Raw genomic sequence first — 26693 nt, forward strand, 5'->3', positions numbered from 1 at the left:
AATAGGCATCAGGTTCCCGCCGTGCAGGACGTCCACTACTGACAATCTGTCAGCAGTTCTCCCGCCAAAACCTGGGGGGCAGTTTGTAGACTCCATATGCCTCACATGGAAAGCGGTATGGATAAATCGATACGTCAGACAACAACACTGAACATCCCGAAATAATAAAATCGCCAACAAATGCAAAGAGAGCAACGCATAAAATCAACTGTTTCTATAACCTACAAATGTTCAATTGTAATGTGCGAGAGTCTCAAGCATTTTCTTAAAATTTGATTTTAACAAATCGCTCCCTCCGTCATAGATAAAAAATCGTCAATTTTCAGTTGTGCGTATTTTCGGAATGCCCAGAAAATGTACTATATCCCAGCAAAAGAGGCATATTTTTAACTTAATATTTACCTGCTACAGGGCAGAAAGCGTTGTTTTTAAATTTTGAAGAAAAGGTATTGTTTAATTATTTAAAAAAAAGTAAACTAGTTATATTTCAAATGGAGAAAAAACCTTCAGGTTTTACCTAAAATGATCTGTTGCACAGTAAAAAGTTCAATAAGTGGCTTGATATTTATTTTTAATACATTTTTAGACTTTAAAAACGTTCTCCTGGGAAATCAAGTTTTTTGATTTATGACGTTCTTGAGAGGAGTGAGCGAAATGTATGAAAATTAGTAAATTCATTTCAATAACACTTGATTTGTTTTTTAAAAATATATTAGTGCCATCTGTTGAGATTTATATAATGCAATGTGTTAAGTTATCCGAGTTTCAAACCAAAATACTACAGTACAAAATACTAAGTGTTTCACTTTTATGTCTAGGCCAATTTGCATAGTGCGCTTAAAAAAGTTTCACTTTCACCAGTATTGCGCAAGGTATTTTTTTTATTGACGCAGTGCCAGTTATCAATTACTTGAAGTCAATGTATTGATTTTTGTGCTCCAGATTAATTTTTTTGACGGGATAATGTGGCGATAGCAGATAAATATGTATGAAGGACATCACTGCTGTGTAGAAATGGTTGAGGATTCCTGGGTAGCAAAAGGAGAATAGTAGCAATCTCTAGAGCACTAGCGGTTACCTACTCATACTTGACTCCTAAGGAGAACTCCAAAAATAGCAATAACTACATAAAAATTTTTCATTCTTCATACTGAATGTATGAAGAATGAAAAGTGTCTGAAAGAATTTAAAAATAAATGTCTAAGTTACTGTAAGGAAATGTAAATATATAAAGATGATGTAAATGTATATAATAGTTTATATTAGTTTTATATAAGCTAACTTAAGAAATAAATAAAATAAAAAATAAATAAAAAATAACTATAGAAAAAGCCTTGATTTATAAATATATTGGAGAACTACTATTACCAACAAGCCGTTTCACTGCAGGGGTAGGCTGAGAGGATGGAACGCCACACTCATCTGTCCTGACATACACTCCTAGCATCCTTTACATCATATGTCTAGTTCCATGCCCTCTGGATAGATTTTAGGTAAAGAATGTTGTGACAACTACATACATACATAAAACCCTTATCCGCACCCCAATGGTGCATAGGGCACTGCGTCATATAAATGCAGTGTTATCTTGATCGTTTACACATGAAGGAAAGGTGATCAGCCTTCCGCTTCAGGTACCAGTCCAGGGTAATATTGAATAAATATGACAGTGAAAAAATCACTTATATTTATTTTACCCCCCTTGGGAATCGAACTCGGGACCTCCAGAACAGTAGCCGAGCGTGCTGACCATTACACTACGGAGGCGGACAACTAATACTTGTTTAATTATTTACTGATATTTTATGTTCAAATATTATATAAAGTTCTCAAAAAATCATGTTGCAACATCAAGGATTAAGGGTATTGAATAATAAAACATATTTAGAGATATTTATGATATTTATTTTCACAATATATGTTTGTATATAATATTTCATTAAATCTAGATATTTTTTTAAGATAAAACAATTTAACATGGCAACATTTTAAAAGTTAACACTTCAGTTGCCAATTTATTACATAAATAGCTGTTAATTTAATTCCCATATTAAATGACTTTGTCTAAAAACTAAACAATAAAGTTTATGAGAACACCTTTGTATTCACCATACTATATACAACAGCAGATTTAAGTGAGAAAATAAGAGTTAAATAAAAATGACTTTTGAGAAGATCATAAAACAAAAATTATATAATAAAAAAATAAAAATTGTGAGTTGATGAATACTAAAAATATATATTTATGTACGAGGGTTGCCTTTTGAGTTATTATAATCGAATAGAAGATGGCATTTTCGAGTTCTGAAATCACTGTATTTGTGAACACTGAGGTTTGTTATTGCGTTGCCAGTGACAACCTACTAATTGACCGATTAGGTTCTTGACGGTGAACGTATGAAAGAAGTAAGTTTGTGCAAAAATTGAGAACACTTGTGAGGGTTTGCGTTGGATGATTTTTTTATGATTTTAAAAAGGGTTTTACTCAACAACAATGCATAGAATTACTTTGTGCAACTTTTACTAATGAAGCACCATCAGAGAAGACTGTTTACAATTGGTTTGCAGAATTTCATCGTGGTCATATCGTGGTCGTGGTGGATAAATCCTAAAGGTCGACCAAAATCAGTTGTCGTTCAGAGAAACATGGATGCTGAGCGCAACATGATTGAAATGATCAGCATGTGACTTACAAGCAGATAGAGGGGTCTCTTGGCATATCGGCAATAATTTATACATGAGCATTTAGGTGTGAGAAAAATATGTTCCAGATGGATTCTGCTTAATTTGACAAACAGAAAAAAGAGGCTCGTGATAATTAGTGTCCCGAAATGTTAAAAAACATCGACCGAGGACGTTTAAAATCCCTATACAATATTGTAACAGGAGACGAAACAAGGATATATTCGTGTGCACCTGAAAGCACACAACAGTCAACTGTTTGGGTGGTTTACAATGAACCCAATCCTACAAAAGTTGTTCGTTCATGGACCACTTCCAAGAAAACAATCGCTCGTTTCTTCGGTTGTACCGGACAAATCGAACCCATTCCTTTAGTGAATCGAAGAACTATTAATGTTGAATGGTATACTTCAATTTGTTTGCCTTGGATAAAATAAGGAAAAACAACAAAAAACGTCACATCATTCTACATCACGACAATGCCTGCTCCCATAAAGCACGTCAAACAACTGAATATATGAAGGAGAAAAAACATCAAATTAATGTTTTATTGCCTGTTTTAGCCCAATTTATCGCCTAATGACTTTTTTTGTTCCCCACTGTCAAACAAAAGATGCACAGACATTGATTTTAATCACCTCAAGAAGCCGTTAAAGACTTTCAAAAGCATATTTCTACGATAAAAGCCTCAGAGTGGGAAAAATGTATCCAGAATTGATTTGAATACATACATGTATGCAAAAGTGTATAGACTTTAATAAAACACTTTGTTTCCCACTTGTTCGGTTCTTTTTTTATTTTTGTAAAAACATAAAAGGCAATCCTCGTATCTATAAAAAATAGATATCACCCTTTTGCAAGCAAAAATAGCAGTATCCATTTTTGATTTAATTTGCAGACACATTTGGGATTTGTGATATGATGAAACTGTGTACAATAAATTGATGTGTTTTGTTCAGATTCGTGATATTTCTATTTACGATTTATTATTTTAATAATAGATTTTTGTTATAGTGATTGGAATGCTTATTTTTAGTAACGATTCATTCATGTAGACAACTCGGTTTCGGCCTACAACGGGATAGTCCTTGTTTTGCTTCAACTGTTTCAAACCATATATTATTTTTTCTTCTAAAACAGCTTGTTTGGAGAAGAACATGTGTTCTATGGCCATAATTATCTAGAAAATTAATATGTTGTAAATGAAGGGGTGTGAAAGCAAAAGTACCTCTTTGCGATAATTAAATTTTTGTAGTAATAATCTTTAATATTTTCCCATTTAATGAATGTTTTCAGTGTTGTACTTCCGTTTATTTGTATTTTTGCACTAACCATACAAGCATACGTGATACGCACATTTTTCCTGCATCATTATGCGCTAACTTGTATCACATACGCGTACGGGAAAATATATCTATGCCAAAAATATTTTATGCACACCAGATACGCAAAAAAAAGACAAGCGCGGGCAAAAAAATTAGGCGAGAAACTCGCTATTATTGTCCTGACTGTAATGTGGGTCCTGACTTTAATGTATTCTATGTTTTAAAATTTAACACACTGTAAAATATTTATAAATCTTTCATGTAACTTATTATAGCAAAGAAATAATGTATAAAAAAATAACAGTGTACATTTTGCAGTGGTTTGCAACCCTTAAAATTACAAAAGCGTATAAAACCATCCTAAATGCACCCTATTATGGCAAAATTTTGTCAGTTATGAATGCAACAAACATTGTTTTCATAATAATGTATCCAAAAATGTGTTTTTTTTTTGCCTGTTTCTAGAAAATAAACCCGATAATAGGGTGGTAAATAAATGATGCTTTTGCTTACTTTATCTTATCTTCGTTTCAGTGTCGCTTACATTGAATGTTTTAATAAAACACAATCGCTTTGTCACCTACCTACCTACCTAACCAACACGCCGCTTCTCCGCAGGGGTAGGCAGAGAGAATCAAACGCTACACCACTGTCTTTGCAAACATTCTTCGCCTCTTCCACATTCATGCATCTCCTCATACATACTCGACGATTATTATGACTCCTGACCCAGCCGCTTTCAATTATTGGGCATCTCTGATCGTGCCAAGTTTTTCTCTGTCTTCCTCTGCTCCTTTTTCCAACGACATTCGCCTCATAAATTTGTTTAACCATTCTTTCCTCACTCATGTTTCACATGTTCAAACCATCTCAACACACCTTTCTTAATTGTATCGATAATGCTTATCTCAGCCTTGCATTCTTTCCTTATTTCATAATTTGAACATGTATCAAATATCATTTTGCCACACATTCGTCTGAGGGATCGGATTTCGACTGCATTCAGTCTGCTTTTGCCAACTCCATGCTTCGCTTCCATACATAAGGGTTGGAACCAGGAATCCGTTGTGTACTGGCAGTTTAGCTTTCACTGATAGATTTTTATTTGCTAAAACTGATTTTAGTTCACCATTCACTCTGTTCCTAGCATTCACTCTCCTTTCTATATGTCTTTATCAATCTTTCCATCCCTAGAAAACATACTACCCAAATATACAAAATCATCTATCTGTTCCAAAATCTCCCCATTTGCCAATATTTCACACTCAGATCTACATTTCGAAAACCATAATCTTGGATTTGCTAACATTCATCAATAAATCACTTTCCTTGCACACATTATACACTTTTGTCACCAACGTTTGCAGGTCTTCTTTGCTATCGGCAAGAAGAACAGCGTCGTCCGCATACAAAAGGCAACAAACGGGCAAATTGTAGCTCCAACTCGATTCTAGGTCCAACATTTAAACCTTTCAGCTCTTTCATGCAGTTGTCCATGTATAGATTAAACAGCCAAGGCGACATTTCGCATCCCTGTTTGACACCTTTACAGATGTCAAACCAGGATGAAAATGAACCATTTATCCTAATGCATGCAGTGCTATCCTCGTATTCAAGAAGTAAATGTTCCTTGCACAAGTTTTCGGTAGCTATGTAAATAATGTAGAATTGAGATTTAACAACTATGATTTATCATAATATAATTTTCGATGTATTTCAGATACCATATTACATATATTTTTGCAAGAAGGTATTAACACATAATTTTAGGAATAATAATAATAATAATAAATAAAACATGATATGCTTAAAACACAAAATACATGAGTGATGTTTCCAAAATAATGGGGATTTTTATTATTTTACTTTTTTTTAGCATTACATTATACTCTTTCAACACAAGTTTTATTCAATTGAGTGCACTTATCCCAGCACAAAATCAGCTTTTTATAAAGTAGGTATGGCAGTAATTCCAAAAGCAAATCTCGCAGTGCCATAATGTTACAATAATGGTCTAACGTGAAGTTTTTCAGAAAGATTTAGTATTAAGGATTGTCAAAGTGGAGCAAATAGCAGTAAAGATTAGTATTCTGCGGGATTTTCTGCCTCATTCACAAGCATCCACCAATAATATACTGTCAAAGTTCCAGGAAATGGTGAGGACTACATTGTACAGAGAAGAAATTAGCATGCTTTTAAGAAAGGCTTCTTTCAATCCAAGACATTATTTTGATTTTTTTTTTCTAGAATAAAGTATGGAATCCACGTTTTGTCAGTTGTTATTAATGGATGCAAATATTAGTCACCATATGACTAGGCAAGCTCATGAAGTTCCCGACAAATTTCAATTTAAAAAAAAAGAAAATCTGTCTCAACAACCTGAGACCTTGCTCGCCCCTAAATGCTTGCAGTGTATATCATGGACATGCCATTTTCCAATGCCTACCTTAACCATAAATCTCATTAATATTCTAGTTATTCATTTCTCTTCAATTAATATTTTATCTACAGCAACCATATTTCTAACAAGGCAAATGCCGTTTTTGCCAACTGTCGGTTATTGGCGGGAAACGGCAATATACGGGTTTGTTACCAGCGTGAAATAAAACGCCTTGAAGGGTAATCTGCTACCTGGGTGCTAGGCGACGTCTGTTGACGTTATTTAAGATGCCTTGTCCGGATTGGCTAGTGTGTCCCTTGTAAAGGCATCGCCAGAAATCTAGAGTTTTTATGCGATCTCAATCTCCAGTATAGTTTGAGTCATTTCACGTATAAGACTATTTTTCATACCGCTCGCACTGTTTTGTTTACTGTTTGGTATTTTATTATTTGAACATATTAGCATTGTATAGGGAATGATACCTCGGAGGGGAAGACTATTTTTTAGAGTTTACAATGCTTCTAAAATTGTGAGACTCGGAATACTTAATTAAAAATTATGATTATAATTTATTTTTGATGATCAAATGTCATATATGATTTCTTTGAAAATTTCAATCCAAAATATTTTTTGGTTTAGAAATTGTGTCAATTTTAAGAAAGCTATATATTTTAGCACTAATCGCGAAAAACGTCCGCTTTAGGCTGAGTCTTTTGTTCGAAGCGCCCGACTACAATGTGTTAAGCCAATATATAAGCGATTCATTTTTTAGGGTAATTATATCACTTTTGAAAGCAATTAACCTCTTAACATATTGTTGTCAGCAGGTTTTTCATCAACCTCGACCCTAATTACATTGTATACTAATTGGGGTTGTATATTAAACACAAGTAACCGCAAACCCAATCCCAATCTGTACTGTACAATGTTTGTTGGTGTCTCACGCTCTACCAAAAATAAGCAAATAGAACACTTAAGCTTCTCCCGCTCTCTACAAACAATATATAAAAGACGCTTTAAGCATTTCCCGCAAACAATGTGTTAATAAACAATAATATGTATTCTTTATTATAAAGGGTCTTCCACTTTGAGGGCTCAAAAACATGTCCATACTCATAAAGTGATTAAACTGTCTGGAGTGAAATAAGTAGATAAACATGTAGACCTCAACATATACCAAAAATATTCACTGAAAATTCAGTTTTTAGTTATTAAGTAATTCCTATTATTTTGGAAACACCGATCGTACAATTCATACACGATAGATGACACGTACAATTAGTGAACGCACAGGGAAACATAATATTAATTCACATTAAATGGAAGAAAAAAATGTTATTGAAATTCTGTCAAGATGATATTTATTATAACATCTATTATGTTAAGGAAGGATTAATAGTGTTAAGAAATTGTATAAAGTATTGTGCAGAATAAAATTTTAATGGGAATATAATTTTCATTAGTTGCACTGTAACAAGAAAGTCAACGGAAAATCTGGACATTTTCAAATCTGGTTATTTTGAACCAAAGTCTTGTACATAAATACACTTAAGTCGCCCATCAGAAAAATACCAACATTTATACTGGCAAAACCAAAGCGAATTTTACTTATATAAAGAATAACAGAAATTATAACCTAAAATTCTTCTATGTTTAATATATTTTGCCTACAAGTATCGGGTATTATATATATATATATATTGGATTTAATATGATCAACATATTTAAAGATATTTTCTTTTAGATTTCCTTTATAGTTATAAAAACCCAAAATTATCAATGCTTTCATTGATCATTTTTAATTATAAAATAAGCTTATTGAAAAATGAAATTGGAGTAATTTGGCAACACATTACATCATACTGAGTGTAGCAATTTTATACATTGGGTGTTTCGGAAAGTTCGGTCGGTTTTTTGTTGTTGTATGAGTCACATTTACTTGAAAGCTACTATAAAAAATACATCAATCAAAATTTTGTCCATCGTTAGCCACATCTTTTTCACAATTTATGATAATAGACGATTCTGCATGAAAAAAACACCTCGTCCTTTAAGGCAATCAAGGCATCACTTACTGAAAAAATTCCTCATATTTAAACTTTTTCAGTCTTCCAGGGCGATTTGTGTTATCAACATTAAAATCACCAGCTTTGAAGTGTCTATACCAATCACTGCATGATTTATCTGATAAGGCCAGTTGTTCGGGTGTTGGATTTTCATTCAGTAAACCCTAAAATTCCTCATCTTTAAACTTTTTCAGTCTTCCAGGGCGATTTTTGTCGCCAAAACTAAAATCAACAGCTTTGAAGTGTCTATACCAATCTCTGCATGATTTATCTGATAAGGCATGATCGCCATAAACTTACACAAGAATTTGATGCACCTCAGTTACATTCTTCTTTCAATTAAAATTACCATGAAAGTCGACATTTTGAGGAGCATTGTTGCGAGAATGAAGAACATGTGCGAACCTAACATGGGATGTCAAGAATAATGCAGATAATGCTCAGGTTTACTTTAAAAAAAAAGGGCTGCGAGATTTCAGGCTTGAAGCAGCCAAAGCCCTCTGTTGTAAAACGGATCGAACTTTCCGAAATACCTAATAGTTAACTGATACTTTTGAAATATTGCTAAAACTAGTGCAAGTACGATTTAATTCTTGCCAATTACCGCTCTGCATCATTACACATATAACTATTTTCAACCAAAAAGACTAATCTCACAATAAGTTAACCTGACTCAATTTTAATTTACCCCTTATAGTCTCAAGTAACAATTGTCTCGAGATTTTGGATATTAATTTATTTACTAAGGAAAAGAAAAAAACTAAAAATAAGGCCCTATTCCCGTAATATATATTTTAACTTCTTATCATACATAGTCCAACTTATGGAAACATTTGGAATGAATTAACCTTACAAATGAAAAATTTAAAGACTGTATGTCTGAACACAAATAATTTTTCATTTGAAAACAAATTTTATATTTGTTTTCAAATGCCATAAACGCATTAAATTCTCTTATGACCCTATATGTTTAACAATTTTATATTTATCTATCTAATAATATAATAACACCTGCACATTCAAATAAGAAAATGATTATAGATACTCCAATATCAATGGAAAATGATTTTGGACCCATATAAATATACCATAAGAGGATTGAAGATTTTTATTAATTTTAGATGCTAAAGAAACGCTTTGAAATTGCAACAAAGACACACGCTAAAAGAAAGCAGCCAGATAATTGCAAAAAATATGTGTATAATTTTTTTATGAAGTAGATAGTTTATCTTAAATGTTATTTTTTGTGGCAGCTCCTGAGTGTTTTCCCATGCTATAGCACCATGTGAAGTTCAATATTGCAATGCGGTCTGAAATTTTATCAAAAAGTGCAACAATACACTGCATATTAACAGAGAAAAACGCTTCATTTATTAACATTTAAAAATGAGTTTATAATGCATAAATTTGAGAACAAAGTATCTAAATGTGCAGGTATTACTGAAATGATAAATCTGATATAACATATGAATGCAAGCTATAATTTTTTGATAAATAGATTAAAAAATAAATAGAATCTTTTATTAAAGATTTCACCACACTGACCATCAGCCATTGAGTATATCCCAAGCTGCATCGTCCTTCGCTTTGAAGTTGCGACTCTTCACGTCAAGTCCACTTTTTAAATCGATATCCTGCACCTGTTTCCGACTCAGATTCGTACTAGTATTCGGCCAAGAATCTTCCGTTGGCGATGGAGCATTCCTAAAATATAATTGAAAAATCATTATTTATTGCAATCTACTTTAAGTCCACAAAAAGTGATTATACAGGAAAGAAAAACTACTATACAATTAATTAACTTTTTTTAAATGTAGCTTTAAGACTGACAAATCAGAGTTGATAAATAAATTAAATACAAATTAACTCAATAATTATACTTATTTTGAATTTAAATTAAACTTGGTGAATACCACTATTTCTTAATATCCATTGTGACAGGAGTTTTAATGCATTCTGCATGATTGTCAAACACCTTATGTGAAGCTAAGTATAAATTTTAGAGTTGTCCTTAGGAAATTGAAAGATGAAGAGGATCAGGGATGTTTCTTATTTTTAATTATTAATTAAATAAGAAACAGCTCCTACTCACTCTTCATCCTTCAATATCCCAAGAACACAGCTCTAAAATTTACACCTAGTTTCACATACGGCATTTGAAAATGATGCAGAATGCATCGAAACATCTGTCACAATAGATTGAAACAATGAAAAAACACACGATGAAAAAAGTGGTATTTACAAAATATAAATAATTATAATAATGGGTAGATATTACAACAGACTGCCGAATCAAATAATATGATTATTTTTATGTGTGCTCTCAATTATATATATTTTTCGTATAAATAGGAGAATCACAGCCCTTATTGCACCATTCGCAGAAGTGAGGAGCTGTTAACTGCTAAGCAGAAACTATACTGAAGGTACATTGGCGATGAGAAACATATAAGCGTAATGTTTTTCATTAATAAATTCAATTGCGCATTTTAACAAACATGCAAGTTTTGGAGATAAATAAATTGTAGTAATAATTGGTCACAAAAAATCAAGCTAAATAGACGATTGTGGTCCAAATACTTCCGGTACTTACCAGTTTCCAGCCGGTTCAGAAACAGAATTTTTCAAGGTGCCATAAGAGAGCTCGGACTGATATGTTGCATTCGCGCTCGAAGAAGGAGACATGCTCCTGTTGGCCGGACTGTTCATGCCTCCCAAACTGCTCCAGCTCCCGCGAGAACCGATCTAAAAATAAATCATTTTTAGTAGGCAGTTCAAATTTGCCAGAAGATTGCAAATCAAAAATTCAAAATTAATATTTATCAGTCGATTGCGAAGGGAAAAAAATTTGATTATGTCACCATACATGTATTTTAACAAACAAAAACATTGATGGCAACTCCTTGACCTGTTACAGCTTAACATAGTGTCCCACAAAAACCTTTTTCACAACAAGGACTATTAGATTAAGATCAAGTAATGTGGATTTTTATTATTATTATTTATTCATTATCGAATCAACAAAATATAAGCAATATTAAAAATATTTGAGTACCTCTGGAGTTACGAAAGTAAAATGTATTTGTGTATATGTACATATATGTACATACACATAGGAATGTATTATATGGTGCATAATCTCGGGTTTATCTTATTACTGCCATTTTGGTTTATCTAGTAAATTATAAGTTAAGTATTGCCATGTAAAATTATTCATATACCTTTTCATTGACGTTATTGGCCATTTCATAAACCTTCTGTGAAGCAATTCCACCATACTTCATGGCATTGTCGCTCGCTTTTTGGGCGAAAATTGATGCCGAAGACGCCAGCATAGACCAACCCTGAAAAAAATATTATTGTGTTGGAAATCAAAAATATTACAGCACTACATTCATAATCAAATAATAAATTGCTTTTTCCTATATTTTCCTCTTTAAATATATTCTTAACTCATTGATCACAAATTATCAAAAATAAACTATTCATGGAATTTTTACTTAAAATTCTTTACACATTGTATAATGGTAAATTTCATAGGTTTTATAACTGTATAATATTTTCTATATTTATAAATTTTCTATGATTATTTACATTACCATTTGTATTTTTTTATACATATTTGAATTCCAAAAAAAAAAATTTAATCTTAATGCAATTTATTTTTAATATTGTATATAAATTATTTATTGATTATCCAATAAATATATGTAACTACTAATTTTTGAAAACAAAAAACAATGTAGGAAAATCTTATAAAACAAAATTTTTAAATGACATTAAATGACATTCGAGACAACTTAAGCCGACCCAATTATTTAAAGGTTGAATTGTAACATAAAAAGACCTACACGCAAGTTATTACTGTTTTATTACTCATGTGTGAGTTGTCAGTAACATAAAGATAAATAAAATTACATTAATTGATTTGGCAGCCACATTGTGGTAATATGTATCCATTTTTCATTTAAATTTTACTTGGTAAATGTTGTACGACTTTTTAAAATGTATTGAGACACATTTTGATGCATTCCGCAACAATTTCAAACACAGTAGAACTACAGTAAGCACGAAAGACCCACTTTAGTTTTATAAAAACAAAAGCTTTAGGAAAAAAAGGATGCTAGAAACCATTTGGCATTCTGGAATTAATATTTAAGTGTAAATTTAGTCATATTAAAGTCAGTACATACACTTGCGAGAGAATTCATTGTACTATCCAACATTTCCTTGGGGTTATGTCCATTGCTGCTGCTGCTCTGATTGTAATTAGTATTACCGAACCCAAAATATCGGTCCGAGTTACTTGATCCACTAAAAATATATAATTTGAAGTCACAGAAGGGTTCAAATATCAAATGATTTCAGTAATAAAGCGGAATTCATTTATTGTGATCGTGGATAATATTATCGATCGCTTATTGTTACAATAATCAGTCAGTCCCAAAACTACGATTCCTCAATTATTTAAAAATAATTCACCAATAAACTTCATTATTGTTACCAATTATGGTGGGTAAACATTGAAACAAAGACGGGAATTCTAAGGAAATTCCAATATTACGGTAAAAAAATTAAGCATAATTAAATTTACAAAAGTTTTTTTTTAAAACATGTACTAATTGATTACATTTTACTAGGCGTACAAAGGGACAGTGAGTGGGCTCAGGTTCAATGCTTATTGGTTATTTAAGGATAAAAAATAAATACATTAATAGGTGACGACAAAGGGATTAGGGAATATCCTATCAATTTATTAAATATATTTTTTTTGAATTATTGACTGTAAAAGAAGATAAGTGTTTTATCCACTTGCTTGTTCCAATTAAGTTTTGAGATTGACTGAAGTAATTTAATAATAATAAAAACGTGTGACTGAAATTTAATAATCTTTAAAATGTATTTCATTTTCTTAATATTATCAGTCAGGTATTATAATAAAAAGTAACAGGTCCTAAAACGATCACAACAACCGAATTCCTCAGTAGTAAAATGAAGCATACAATGAACTGTTCCGACTCATCCCTGAAGAATCTTGATAATTATTTTCATTAATATTGGTGTTCGAGTAACTGGTCGGATAAGAGATTTCTGAAGATTGAGATTTGCTTTTCAAGGACTCCCTTTCATAATCTTTGTACATGGATTCATTCCATGACTTTCCTTCAGCTAGAGTCGTAATCTGAAAGCCGCAATATATCAAATTATAATAACAAATATACTTTCGATTTCATGGAAATATTTCAGATAAATAAAATGAAAAACCTTGTGTCTGTACATAGCTGCCGCTTTAGTATTATATTTCTGGCTTATACTGGTTTCGTTATTCCAATCTTGATAACTTTTCAAAAAGGTTTGAGCCCGTTGATTGCCTCCAACCTGAAACCATTAAATGAAATGTTTTTGGACAACGCTTCGCACAAAATGACAAAACCCAAGAGTCAGAATGGGCCAGGGAATACTTCGCAGATTCTTCAATAAAAGTAATAGAAAATTGGTAAAAGTGTGGGTTCTGCACGCCACCAAGTGGCGGAGCCACAAACTACCTTCTATACCATTTTTCAATTCAAAGTTCATAACAATTCCGAATTTTATAGTGGTATAGCAGACTAACTTTATCCACTGATACGTCAGAGAGAAAGATCCGCCATCTTTAGCCATAGAAAAAATATGTAGCGTATGAGATACAGTTGAATACATAAAGATAGAATATTTCTTATTCTGTCCGCCTTCATAGTGTAGTGGTTAGCGCGCTAGGCAGGTTCGATACCCAAGAGGGTCAAAATAAATATTAGTGATTTTTCAGTCTATTATTTATTTAATATGACCCTGGACTGGTACTTGAAGCGGAAGGCTGATCATCTTTCCTTCGTGTATTTAACGATCAAGATGACACTGCTTCTATACGATGCAGTGCCCTATACACCATTGGGGTGCGGGTAAGGGTTTGAAGAAGATTTTTTTTTAGAATTTTCACTCATGAATTACATGAAATTATAGAAACTTTAAACAGAAAGAGTAAATCCACTCACGGGTAGGCATAGGCTATGAAACTTATTAAGTTGAAGCCTGAGTAGGGACATGATAAACGGTGTTGCATGAGCCGTAGCTAGATTTCAGAGTCACTTGGACGTTAGGTAATTCAAAAAATATATATGTATATTTAGCAAACCTTCATTTTCTCCAACTCAGATGGTTTCCATTTGTCCATTGTTGCAGAACGAACGAAGGATAAATGTACTCCGAGGCTCCTGTGTTTCCCAGAACATTCCAAACATATCCAGATTCCATATGTCACAGAAACCCACTGAGGATTCAATGTACCGCACTCGAAACATTGCTAAAACATATTTCAATTATAAATTTTTAAAAAATAAAAAAAATCACAGCATATCTCTATTTTTCAAAAGTGTAATTTGACCTTAAGAAATAAATTTTAATTTTTATTGTTACCATAAGATCATTCAGATACAATCATAACTTATCAGCGCATTTATCAAAAAAATACAATGCAAATCAATGATTAAATATTTAAATTAGTAATTGGGATTACTAAAGGGTGTAAAAAGCAACAGTTTAGGACAAGATAAAAAAAAATAACTACCATATTGCAAGAGAAAAAAAGTTGGACAACACAAAACGAATTGAAAACAGCGTCACAAATTAAATATTATTGCAGATTTGTTAGGAAATAATGTTATAATAAAAAATAGCTTGTTAACTCACGTTATTATCTTGAATAAGTCGTAACTCTTGTAACTTGCGACGTGTATTTGGTGACGCCATTGCACTTTAAAATAATTTGTACAGAAATTCACAACACCGATAGTATATTCTAAAATTAAAAAACAGAACAGGGAAGACGAAATTCCACTAAACTTAAATATTTTTTCTAAATTAATATACAAGAAGTTGATGTGACTCAGAAGCGGGAATTCAGAGCAACTTTCAGCTGTACACACCACAGACTAACTATTTTATATAAAGACCGCCAACTACCTCGATTTTTTATGGCTGGAAGTGATATTCGCCAGCGGCCGGAAGTGACGTAAACGGCTAGAAGTACTAAGGTCCCGGCTGGGCGTGACTTCGCCGCGGCTGAATGTCATGCTGGTCACTCACGACGAGGAAAATAGTAGATTTTGTTACATTTTCTCTGGTTTTGTAACGTTCAAGTACGAATTTTGGAAAGACGAAAGATTTCACTGCCAACCTGGCGATGTGACGCGAAATCGAATACCTACAGCGCCATCATTAGTATATGATATTTGTATATAAGCTTCGTTCGAGTCTGGCCGGGCGACCGTCATGAATTCATTGCACAAACTAATTTATATAATTCATTGTAAACGATAAATGACACGCCGGGTGATCTCGTGTTGAAAATAACTATTATGTATTGGAAATGTGAGTACTTCATTATTGGTAAGGCGTTTCCTCTCATTCCGCCGTTTGCTAAACAGCTGTCAAACAAATTACGCAAGAAATTTGTCTCGACTGCTGCTCAAATAAGCGCTAATTAGAAGAAATATGTATTCTATAACCTCCCGAATGACCCCATCAACAGCATTGCAGGTAATCAACTGTTTTTGTTGTTGTTTTTCATGCCTGAAAAACTGTGCAATCTTCTTTGTGTGAAATGTCATTCTGACAGTCCGTTGACAGCGAGTCTGTTTTTATTATCGTTTTTATGTTATATTTTAGGTAAAGTACGGACAACCGACTCTGAGCTGTCGGCAGAGCCACCTGGGAAATTTCGGAACATTGTCGGGATGGCAGAAGCCGAGTTTAAATATCCTTTAAAGAAAATACCCTGCGTGTCCAGCGCTCAAGAGGTGAACGATTAAATGTTATTTGAAGCCCACCTTTCATAAAGAGTTACACTAATCGCGCCATATCATCCGAGCATGGACTCGTAAGAAAGAAGCCAAACATAATTACAAGTACATTTATTGTCATATAATGTTGTTTATTGCAATATATGCATATAAAATAAGATTCAACAAACACAAAAGATGTCATTCAAAAATAACTACAGCACGTGGCGTATAGATTTTGAAATGGTTTTCCAGTTTTACTTATACAGTTACAAATGTCAATTTACTAGTGGGTGCAATGCTTGGCCATGTTTTGTTCACAAAGAAATAGGTATGGATGATAATTAATAAATAATATTGGATATATGATGTAAGAAGACCAGCCCGCCGAAGCTTGCAATCGCAATACCGGACTGGACTCTTGATGCTGACAAATTTTCAGCCCCCATCTGTGCTCCACGAGCAGTTTTATGATGAGGTTGGAACTCTTCATATCAGCCCCTCCGGGAAGCCTGCCACTGTATACCTTATAAGACCATCTCAGTGTATACTGGTGTCTGATATCCTCATAATCGGAGATCGCTCAGTGGGTCGTAATGCTCGCAATTATTTTTCAAACATAAAAACTAATTCTGTAACTTTGTTACCTTTTCAGACGATGCAAGATGCAACTATTGGCAAATGACTTGTCGCGGCAGAAGGGTTCCATTTCCCCCATTGTGTTGGCGCTTTGGACAGTTTCATTTCCTAGCGCTGGATCAGAATATATAAACTACAGAGGACGATTCGGCATTGTTTTATTTGGATGTGTAGCCAGTAATTACTGTTTTAGTGTTTGCAGATATGTATAGGCAGATAGATGATATAACCATGAAACGTGTGTTATTGCACAATTTTCTTGGGAGTTATTCATCGTGACTAATATATGTATACTCTCCCCCCTGAAAATAAACATATTATGCTCTTAAATATGTTTTTATTTTGTTCATTAATGACCGAGATCCTTGAAAAGTATCATCCTATCCCGCTCTCTGTGATCTTACAACATTGACCTTAATTTTTTACAGAAATGCAATCTAAAGTAACTAACTGACCATCACGCCGCTTCCGCAGGGATAGGCAGAGAGAATAGAACACCACACCACGCTACTCTTGTCTTTGTACACATTCTTCTTTACGCATCCCCTCACACATCCTCCTCCCAACCCTTATCCGCACCCCAAAGGTGCATAGGGCACTGCATTATATAGAAGCAGTGTTATCTTGATCGTTAAATACACGAAGGAAAGGTGATCAGCCTTTCGCTTCAGGTACCAGTCCAGGGTCATATTAAATATATATTTGACTGAAAAATCAATAATATTTATTGCGACCCTCTTGGGAATCAAACCCGGGACCTCCAGCATGGTAGCCTAGAGCGCTAACCGCTACACTATGGAGGCGGACCTCATACATACCCGCCGATTATTCGGATTCCTGAATTGACCACTTTCAATTATTTTAAATACTTGATCATGCCAAGTTTTGCCCGGTCATCCTCTGCTCATGTTCCCAACAAGATTCGCCTCATAAATTTCTTTTACAGTCCTTTCTTCACTCGTTCGTTTAGATCTTTTATAACTAACTAACTAACCATCACGCCGCTTCAGGCAGAGAGTATAGAACGCCACACCACTCTGTCTTTGCAAACATTCTTCGCCTCTTCCACGTTCATGCATCTCCTCATACATACCCGCCGATTACTACGACTCCCAACCTGACCACTTTCAACTATTTGGCATACCTGATCGTGCCATGTTTTTCTTGGTCTTTCTCGGCTCCTTTTCCCCATTACATTCGCCTCATAAATTTGTTTTACCGTTCTTTCCTCACTCATTCGTTCCACATGTCCAAACCATCTCAACGCACCTTTCTTAATTTTATTGATAATGGTTATCTCCGCTTTGCATTCCTTCCTTATTTCACTATTCGAACATCTATCATGCATCGTTTTGTCGCACATTCTTCTGAGAGATTGCATTTCGACTGCACTCAGTCTACTTTCATCCTTCTTTTGCCAACTCCATGTTTTACTTCCATACATTAGAGTTGGAACCAGGACTCCGTTGCGCACTGCCAGTTTAGCTTCCGCTGATAGGTTTTTATTTGCCATAACTGATATTATTAGAGGGTATTTCTTTTTCATCGACAATTTTAATGACTTCCTTTAATCTGACTCTATCGAATGCTTTAGTAAGACCTGCAAAGCAGAGGTAAGCTGTCTTATTGAACTCTCTTGCTTTTTTAACTATTTGTCTAACAACAAATATGTTGATATTATTTATGTCCGAGTTCACTCGGTTTCTCACCGTCACATATTTAGCATATTCTTCTGGTGACGGTGAGCTTCTGTATTTCAGATGGTTTTTCTTCGGCGAGTTCCTTGACTTCATCAGTACACCATTTTATCAATAATGATTATCTCAGCCCTGCATTCTTTCCTTCTTTCACCATTCGAACATCTATCATACATATTTTTGCCTCACATACAAATAATGTAAATAAAAATAAAAATAATAGCACAACCTGGCTGAACGGTGGAATACGCGTGAATAGCCAATAAATAAAAAAAAGACATTCATAACAACAGCAATGGGGGCGCGAGATAGAGACAGGCATGAATTAGAAAGAGATAGAAAGGCATTCGCCGGAGCTAGCGATTGAGTTTGGCTTAGTCCCCAGAACCAAAGATCAAAGACGAATATCTATTTACTTATATTTCTTCTTTTTTTATGGCTGTTCACGCTTCTAGCCAATGCGAGTTATTTTTTATTTATATATTATTATTTTACACTTTTTACAATTTTAAAAAAGATAATTGTTTGAGTTTTTATTATTTACAAAAAAAAACTTCAATTTCATACTATTTCTGTGAGCCTAAGCGGCTCATTATTAGAAAGTGGTATCAAATTGTGGTAAAGTGGGTTCGAACCGAAAAACTTTGATTAAAAAATCCGAAACACTAACCACGGGACCACAACCCGATACGATTTGAATTGAAATCGTTTGTTTTCCTGTAATTGGGGTTAGTTTCATTATTAAGTTGGTTTGTTTAGTGAGTTATTTAATATATTTCATACACATTTACAAATGATTTTCAATTAATTTTGTTTGTTAGGGGAGGTCGATGAGATTGAGATGTTAGTAGAAAATGGAATTGGATTGAGAAGACAATACTTGACATATAAATTTATCTTAAAATTTTCGACTAAAAAATATAATATTCTGATTTAAAAAAATGATAGTTAATAATTCCGAGGGGGCGTCAGAGGCCTGCACTTGCAGGGCATTAATTGGAGACCTAGATCTTATTTCATTGGGCACCCGTTTAACTCTTAAACGCTACCATGGGTACTGGAGTACCCCACAGGATTTTAAAAACCCAGTATTTAAAAAAATATCGTATCCACACTTGCGCCATTCAAGCTAATCTCTAATTATTAGTTACTGCGACGAACTGTCCATCGAAGTGTCGCGCAGGTACAGACGTGTGGGCGGGTGTTCCGGGGTACTCTAGAACCCCACGGTAGTAGTTGTCAAAGTTTTTTCAAATTCGAAGGCGGCTGAACTTTGTTATTTATTGGTAAGTTTTATTAAATATTATTCTTGAAATAAATATTTAACTCTTTTATTAGGTATATTATGTTTTTATTATCACTTAAAATCGTGTTTTTATTATTCTTTTTACATATGTTTATAAGTTTGTTATTTTCCATGACAAGTAATCTACGTTTTTGTTAGTCATTTGTCTCATAGATCAAATCGACGTCTTAGAACTGATGGTGAAAAAGCAGTGTTTTTAGAAGATTTGGATAATGAGGAGATGAATACTAGAGGTGCTTCAGATGATGAACTGGATGACCTCATTCAAGATTTTATCGGGTTGTGGTCCCGTGGTTAGTGTTTCGGATTTTTTAATCAAAGTTTTTCGGTTCGAACCCACTTTACCACAATTTGATACCACTTTCTAATAATGAGCCGCTTAGGCTCACAGAAATAGTATGAAATTGAAGTTTTTTTTTGTAAATAATAAAAACTCAAACAATTATCTTTTTTAAAATTGTAAAAAGTGTAAAATAATAATATATAAATAAAAAATAACTCGCATTGGCTAGAAGCGTGAACAGCCATAAAAAAAGAAGAAATATAAGTAAATAGATATTCGTCTTTGATCTTTGGTTCTGGGGACTAAGCCAAACTCAATCGCTAGCTCCGGCGAATGCCTTTCTATCTCTTTCTAATTCATGCCTGTCTCTATCTCGCGCCCCCATTGCTGTTGTTATGAATGTCTTTTTTTTATTTATTGGCTATTCACGCGTATTCCACCGTTCAGCCAGGTTGTGCTATTATTTTTATTTTTATTTACATTATTTGTATGTGAGGCAAAAATATGTATGATAGATGTTCGAATGGTGAAAGAAGGAAAGAATGCAGGGCTGAGATAATCATTATTGATAAAATGGTGTACTGATGAAGTCAAGGAACTCGCCGAAGAAAAACCATCTGAAATACAGAAGCTCACCGTCACCAGAAGAATATGCTAAATATGTGACGGTGAGAAACCGAGTGAACTCGGACATAAATAATATCAACATATTTGTTGTTAGACAAATAGTTAAAAAAGCAAGAGAGTTCAATAAGACAGCTTACCTCTGCTTTGCAGGTCTTACTAAAGCATTCGATAGAGTCAGATTAAAGGAAGTCATTAAAATTGTCGATGAAAAAGAAATACCCTCTAATAATATCAGTTATGGCAAATAAAAACCTATCAGCGGAAGCTAAACTGGCAGTGCGCAACGGAGTCCTGGTTCCAACTCTAATGTATGGAAGTAAAACATGGAGTTGGCAAAAGAAGGATGAAAGTAGACTGAGTGCAGTCGAAATGCAATCTCTCAGAAGAATGTGCGACAAAACGATGCATGATAGATGTTCGAATAGTGAAATAAGGAAGGAATGCAAAGCGGAGATAACCATTATCAATAAAATTAAGAAAGGTGCGTTGAGATGGTTTGGACATGTGGAACGAATGAGTGAGGAAAGAACGGTAAAACAAATTTATGAGGCGAATGTAATGGGGAAAAGGAGCCGAGAAAGACCAAGAAAAACATGGCACGATCAGGTATGCCAAATAGTTGAAAGTGGTCAGGTTGGGAGTCGTAGTAATCGGCGGGTATGTATGAGGAGATGCATGAACGTGGAAGAGGCGAAGAATGTTTGCAAAGACAGAGTGGTGTGGCGTTCTATACTCTCTGCCTGAAGCGGCGTGATGGTTAGTTAGTTAGTTATAAAAGATCTAAACGAACGAGTGAAGAAAGGACTGTAAAAGAAATTTATGAGGCGAATCTTGTTGGGAACATGAGCAGAGGATGACCGGGCAAAACTTGGCATGATCAAGTATTTAAAATAATTGAAAGTGGTCAATTCAGGAATCCGAATAATCGGCGGGTATGTATGAGGTCCGCCTCCATAGTGTAGCGGTTAGCGCTCTAGGCTACCATGCTGGAGGTCCCGGGTTTGATTCCCAAGAGGGTCGCAATAAATATTATTGATTTTTCAGTCAAATATATATTTAATATGACCCTGGACTGGTACCTGAAGCGAAAGGCTGATCACCTTTCCTTCGTGTATTTAACGATCAAGATAACACTGCTTCTATATAATGCAGTGCCCTATGCACCTTTGGGGTGCGGATAAGGGTTGGGAGGAGGATGTGTGAGGGGATGCGTAAAGAAGAATGTGTACAAAGACAAGAGTAGCGTGGTGTGGTGTTCTATTCTCTCTGCCTATCCCTGCGGAAGCGGCGTGATGGTCAGTTAGTTACTTTAGATTGCATTTCTGTAAAAAATTAAGGTCAATGTTGTAAGATCACAGAGAGCGGGATAGGATGATACTTTTCAAGGATCTCGGTCATTAATGAACAAAATAAAAACATATTTAAGAGCATAATATGTTTATTTTCAGGGGGGAGAGTATACATATATTAGTCACGATGAATAACTCCCAAGAAAATTGTGCAATAACACACGTTTCATGGTTATATCATCTATCTGCCTATACATATCTGCAAACACTAAAACAGTAATTACTGGCTACACATCCAAATAAAACAATGCCGAATCGTCCTCTGTAGTTTATATATTCTGATCCAGCGCTAGGAAATGAAACTGTCCAAAGCGCCAACACAATGGGGGAAATGGAACCCTTCTGCCGCGACAAGTCATTTGCCAATAGTTGCATCTTGCATCGTCTGAAAAGGTAACAAAGTTACAGAATTAGTTTTTATGTTTGAAAAATAATTGCGAGCATTACGACCCACTGAGCGATCTCCGATTATGAGGATATCAGACACCAGTATACACTGAGATGGTCTTATAAGGTATACAGTGGCAGGCTTCCCGGAGGGGCTGATATGAAGAGTTCCAACCTCATCATAAAACTGCTCGTGGAGCACAGATGGGGGCTGAAAATTTGTCAGCATCAAGAGTCCAGTCCGGTATTGCGATTGCAAGCTTCGGCGGGCTGGTCTTCTTACATCATATATCCAATATTATTTATTAATTATCATCCATACCTATTTCTTTGTGAACAAAACATGGCCAAGCATTGCACCCACTAGTAAATTGACATTTGTAACTGTATAAGTAAAACTGGAAAACCATTTCAAAATCTATACGCCACGTGCTGTAGTTATTTTTGAATGACATCTTTTGTGTTTGTTGAATCTTATTTTATATGCATATATTGCAATAAACAACATTATATGACAATAAATGTACTTGTAATTATGTTTGGCTTCTTTCTTACGAGTCCATGCTCGGATGATATGGCGCGATTAGTGTAACTCTTTATGAAAGGTGGGCTTCAAATAACATTTAATCGTTCACCTCTTGAGCGCTGGACACGCAGGGTATTTTCTTTAAAGGATATTTAAACTCGGCTTCTGCCATCCCGACAATGTTCCGAAATTTCCCAGGTGGCTCTGCCGACAGCTCAGAGTCGGTTGTCCGTACTTTACCTAAAATATAACATAAAAACGATAATAAAAACAGACTCGCTGTCAACGGACTGTCAGAATGACATTTCACACAAAGAAGATTGCACAGTTTTTCAGGCATGAAAAACAACAACAAAAACAGTTGATTACCTGCAATGCTGTTGATGGGGTCATTCGGGAGGTTATAGAATACATATTTCTTCTAATTAGCGCTTATTTGAGCAGCAGTCGAGACAAATTTCTTGCGTAATTTGTTTGACAGCTGTTTAGCAAACGGCGGAATGAGAGGAAACGCCTTACCAATAATGAAGTACTCACATTTCCAATACATAATAGTTATTTTCAACACGAGATCACCCGGCGTGTCATTTATCGTTTACAATGAATTATATAAATTAGTTTGTGCAATGAATTCATGACGGTCGCCCGGCCAGACTCGAACGAAGCTTATATACAAATATCATATACTAATGATGGCGCTGTAGGTATTCGATTTCGCGTCACATCGCCAGGTTGGCAGTGAAATCTTTCGTCTTTCCAAAATTCGTACTTGAACGTTACAAAACCAGAGAAAATGTAACAAAATCTACTATTTTCCTCGTCGTGAGTGACCAGCATCAAATCCACCCGCCGAAATATTTATCATTCATTTTTCAGGTTAAATGGTATTTATATTGAAATTTGTTGTATAAAATATTTTCAAAATTATAATATTAATATTGCAAAGAAGATATTTCACTATCTAAATTTATTTATTTCAGTGTAAACAAAAATAGAAAGGTCACGGCTAAAACGCGACATTTATAAAAAGAGTTCAGGCGATTAATAATGGTTACTCAACTCAGCCTTACAATGGTAAATGGACATGGTAACTTTTTTGAAATTATTATCTCAAACTATGTATAAATATAAGGCTTTTCAACAAAAACAAAAACGATAGAATTTTCAAATTACTATATTATATTTAAAATTCTAGAAAAAACAATATTTTAATAGATTTATATTATCCACTGACACTTCGTGATGGAATTGCATTTTTAATTTATTATTGGATTAAAACCAATATTTTTAGCTTTTCCACTTTTTTATTTGACCAGCGACCGGGTTCCGTCGTTACCGACATCACCAGTCTGATGATGTCGGTAACGACGGAACCCGGTCGCTGGTCAAATAAAAAAGTGGAAAAGCTAAAAATATTGGTTTTAATCTAATAATAAATTACAATATTTTAAAAGGGCGGAAGGAGTGCCCACCACTTTCTGAAGTTATGTTTCTTAACGGGGGTGCCAGCGCTCCTTTGTGGGCGTTTTGGAAGTCTGGCTAGGCGTTTTTAAATTTTTTGCATTTGGGGGGTGCTGCAGAAGTTCAAGGGAGTGTTGTGTTAAGTAAGAAAAACTACACTTTCATTGGCAAAATTTAACTTTAACTTTGGCATAATACTCAATATTATGAAGTTCTTCATAGACGGATTTCTATTTTTCTATCGATAATTGTCTATAACCATAGTCTGTCTATATTTATTTGAAATATTTGAACAACTTGTTGGTATCTCGTATTTTTCATTCCCGTTTTGGTGTTTTTGTTAGTGATTAGTGTGTCTCGTCATTTTCTGGTCGTTTTTTGAACAATCTGACGTTTACGAGTCGACCCCCCCTGGTACACACAGACTAACTAATTTATATAAAGACCGCCAACTGCCTCGATTTTTTATGGCTGGAAGTGATATTCGCCAGCGGCCGGAAGTGACGTAAACGGCTAGAAGTACTAAGTTCCCGGCTGGGCGTGACTTCGCCGCGGCTGAATGTCGAATCCACCCGCCGAAATATTTATCATTATTTTTTCAGGTTAAATGGTATTTATATTGAAATTTGTTGAATTACATATTTTCAAAATTATAATATTAATACTAAAAAGAAGATATTTCACTATCTAAATTTATTTATTTCAGTGTAAACAAAAATAGAAAGGTCACGGCTAAAACGCGACATTTATAAAAAGAGTTCAGGCGATTAATAATGGTTACTCAACTCAGCCTTACAATGGTAAATGGTAATGGTAACTTTTTTTGAAATTATTATCTCAAACTATGTATAAATATAAGGCTTTTCAACAAAAACAAAAACGATAGAATTTTCAAATTACTATATTATATTTAAAATTCTAGAAAATACAATATTTTAAAAGGGCGGAAGGAGTGCTCACCACTTTCTGAAGTTATGTTTCTTAACGGGGGTGCCAGCGCCCCTTTGTGGGCGTTTTGAAAGTCTGGCTAGGCGTTTTTAAATTTTTTGCATTTGGGGGGTGCTGCGGAAGTTCAAGGGAGCGTTGTGTCAAGTAAGAAAAACTACACTTTCATACGCAAAATTTAACTTTAACTTTGGCATAATACTCAATATTATCAAGTTCTTCATATACGGATTTCTATTTTTCTATCGATAATTGTCTATAACCATAGTTTGCATATATTTATTTGAAATATTTGAACAACTTGTTGGTATCTCGTATTTTTCGTTCCCGTTTTGGTGTTTTTGTTAGTGTATTAGTGTGTCTCGTCATTTCTGGTCGTTTTTTGAACAATCTGACGTTTACGAGTCGACCCCCCCTGGCTGTACACGAATAAGAATCGAGCAGAGATTGAAGATTGAAACAAGTGTCGACCATAGATATTATAAATGTGTAGTTGTGTAGACGGGAGAATGTTTATGGTTGATTTACATTGAGTCAGTTACTGACGTCAGTAGGGGAACCCGGGGCGGTACGGTGTACGTAATGTTTGATGTGAAATTCGACAATGAATTAAAAAAATAAACTGCTTGGATTTTGTTTATATTCTCATTATTTAGTTACTATTGTAAGTATTTTTTGTTTACTATGTAAGAAAAATATTTTAAAAACTATAACATGCAACATAAAACATTAAAATAAACCAAAAGTATAATTTTCCCATTCTGCCCCAAATATGGGGCAGAATGGGGTACATGTATAAGTTGACTTATAATTAATTATTTGCGAGGTGCAGAATCACAATTTTCACTGTCTAGGTCAGCACAAAGTAAATGAGTCCATCTGTAGCAGTTTACAAATCAATAACAATATCACTAGCTTTAACTCGACATGGAATATAATTCATTGTAGTGAAGATGGTATCTTCATTTTGCGAACAATATGAATGTTTGAATTTGATGTCAAATAAAACGATTTGAGAAAATGATATTAAATAAACGTTAGGTATTGTCTTATATGCAAGACTTCACCACGAAACACATGACTAAATATCATTGCAATAAAATATGAAAATGAGATGATATACCTCGGAAGACTATAGCTGCAATTTACACTTGTGTTAATTTTAGTACGTTTTTAATATCGTGACTTGGTGCAGTGCAGCAC

The 26693-nt window shown here is 34.2% G+C and overlaps 1 protein-coding gene and 1 long non-coding RNA gene across 5 annotated transcripts; both read right to left on the reverse strand.

The window, feature by feature from the left end:
- Positions 1–1883: 1883 nt before the first annotated feature.
- ArfGAP1 (ADP-ribosylation factor GTPase-activating protein 1) lies at positions 1884–25964 on the reverse strand. 2 transcript variants are annotated; one of them, XM_088261316.1, is made up of 10 exons: positions 25911–25964; positions 15180–15405; positions 14626–14793; positions 13719–13832; positions 13457–13635; positions 12647–12767; positions 11675–11797; positions 11047–11198; positions 9999–10157; positions 1884–3862 (listed from the first exon to the last, which is right to left on the reverse strand). In XM_088261316.1, the coding sequence occupies exons 2-9, from the start codon at positions 15237–15239 to the stop codon at positions 10001–10003; spliced, it is 1074 nt and encodes a 357-aa protein (XP_088117442.1). In that variant the 5' UTR covers positions 15240–15405; positions 25911–25964; the 3' UTR covers positions 1884–3862; positions 9999–10000. The 2 variants fall into 2 exon arrangements, with proteins under 2 accessions (XP_088117442.1, XP_088117441.1); XM_088261315.1 differs by lacking the exon at positions 25911–25964 and having other exon boundaries at positions 15180–15475.
- On the reverse strand, positions 22240–23915 carry LOC148308688 (uncharacterized). Of its 3 annotated transcripts, none has more exons than XR_015837653.1 (3): positions 23622–23915; positions 23194–23324; positions 22240–22556 (listed from the first exon to the last, which is right to left on the reverse strand). It is a non-coding gene; the product is annotated as an uncharacterized LOC148308688 (long non-coding RNA). The 3 variants fall into 3 exon arrangements; XR_015837655.1 differs by having other exon boundaries at positions 22881–23324; positions 23454–23915; XR_015837654.1 differs by having other exon boundaries at positions 22242–22556; positions 23454–23900.
- Positions 25965–26693: the final 729 nt, after the last annotated feature.

Source organism: Brachycentrus maculatus, unplaced genomic scaffold (genome assembly GCF_059751285.1).
Source record: "Brachycentrus maculatus isolate JH-2025_06_01 unplaced genomic scaffold, ASM5975128v1 h1tg000153l, whole genome shotgun sequence".
In the NCBI taxonomy this organism is placed as follows: domain Eukaryota; kingdom Metazoa; phylum Arthropoda; class Insecta; order Trichoptera; family Brachycentridae; genus Brachycentrus; species Brachycentrus maculatus.

Excerpts from the sequence above, each read along its gene's own strand:
- ArfGAP1 (XM_088261316.1), bottom strand. The coding sequence starts at position 15,239 with ATGGCGTCACCAAATACACGTCGCAAGTTACAAGAGTTACGACTTATT. Across the intron at positions 11,798-12,646 it reads CAATGAATTCTCTCGCAAGT|GGTTGGTCTATGCTGGCGTC; the intron begins GTATGTACTGAC and ends TATTTTTTTCAG. Across the intron at positions 11,199-11,674 it reads CCAATAACGTCAATGAAAAG|ATCGGTTCTCGCGGGAGCTG; the intron begins GTATATGAATAA and ends ATTTATTTTTAG.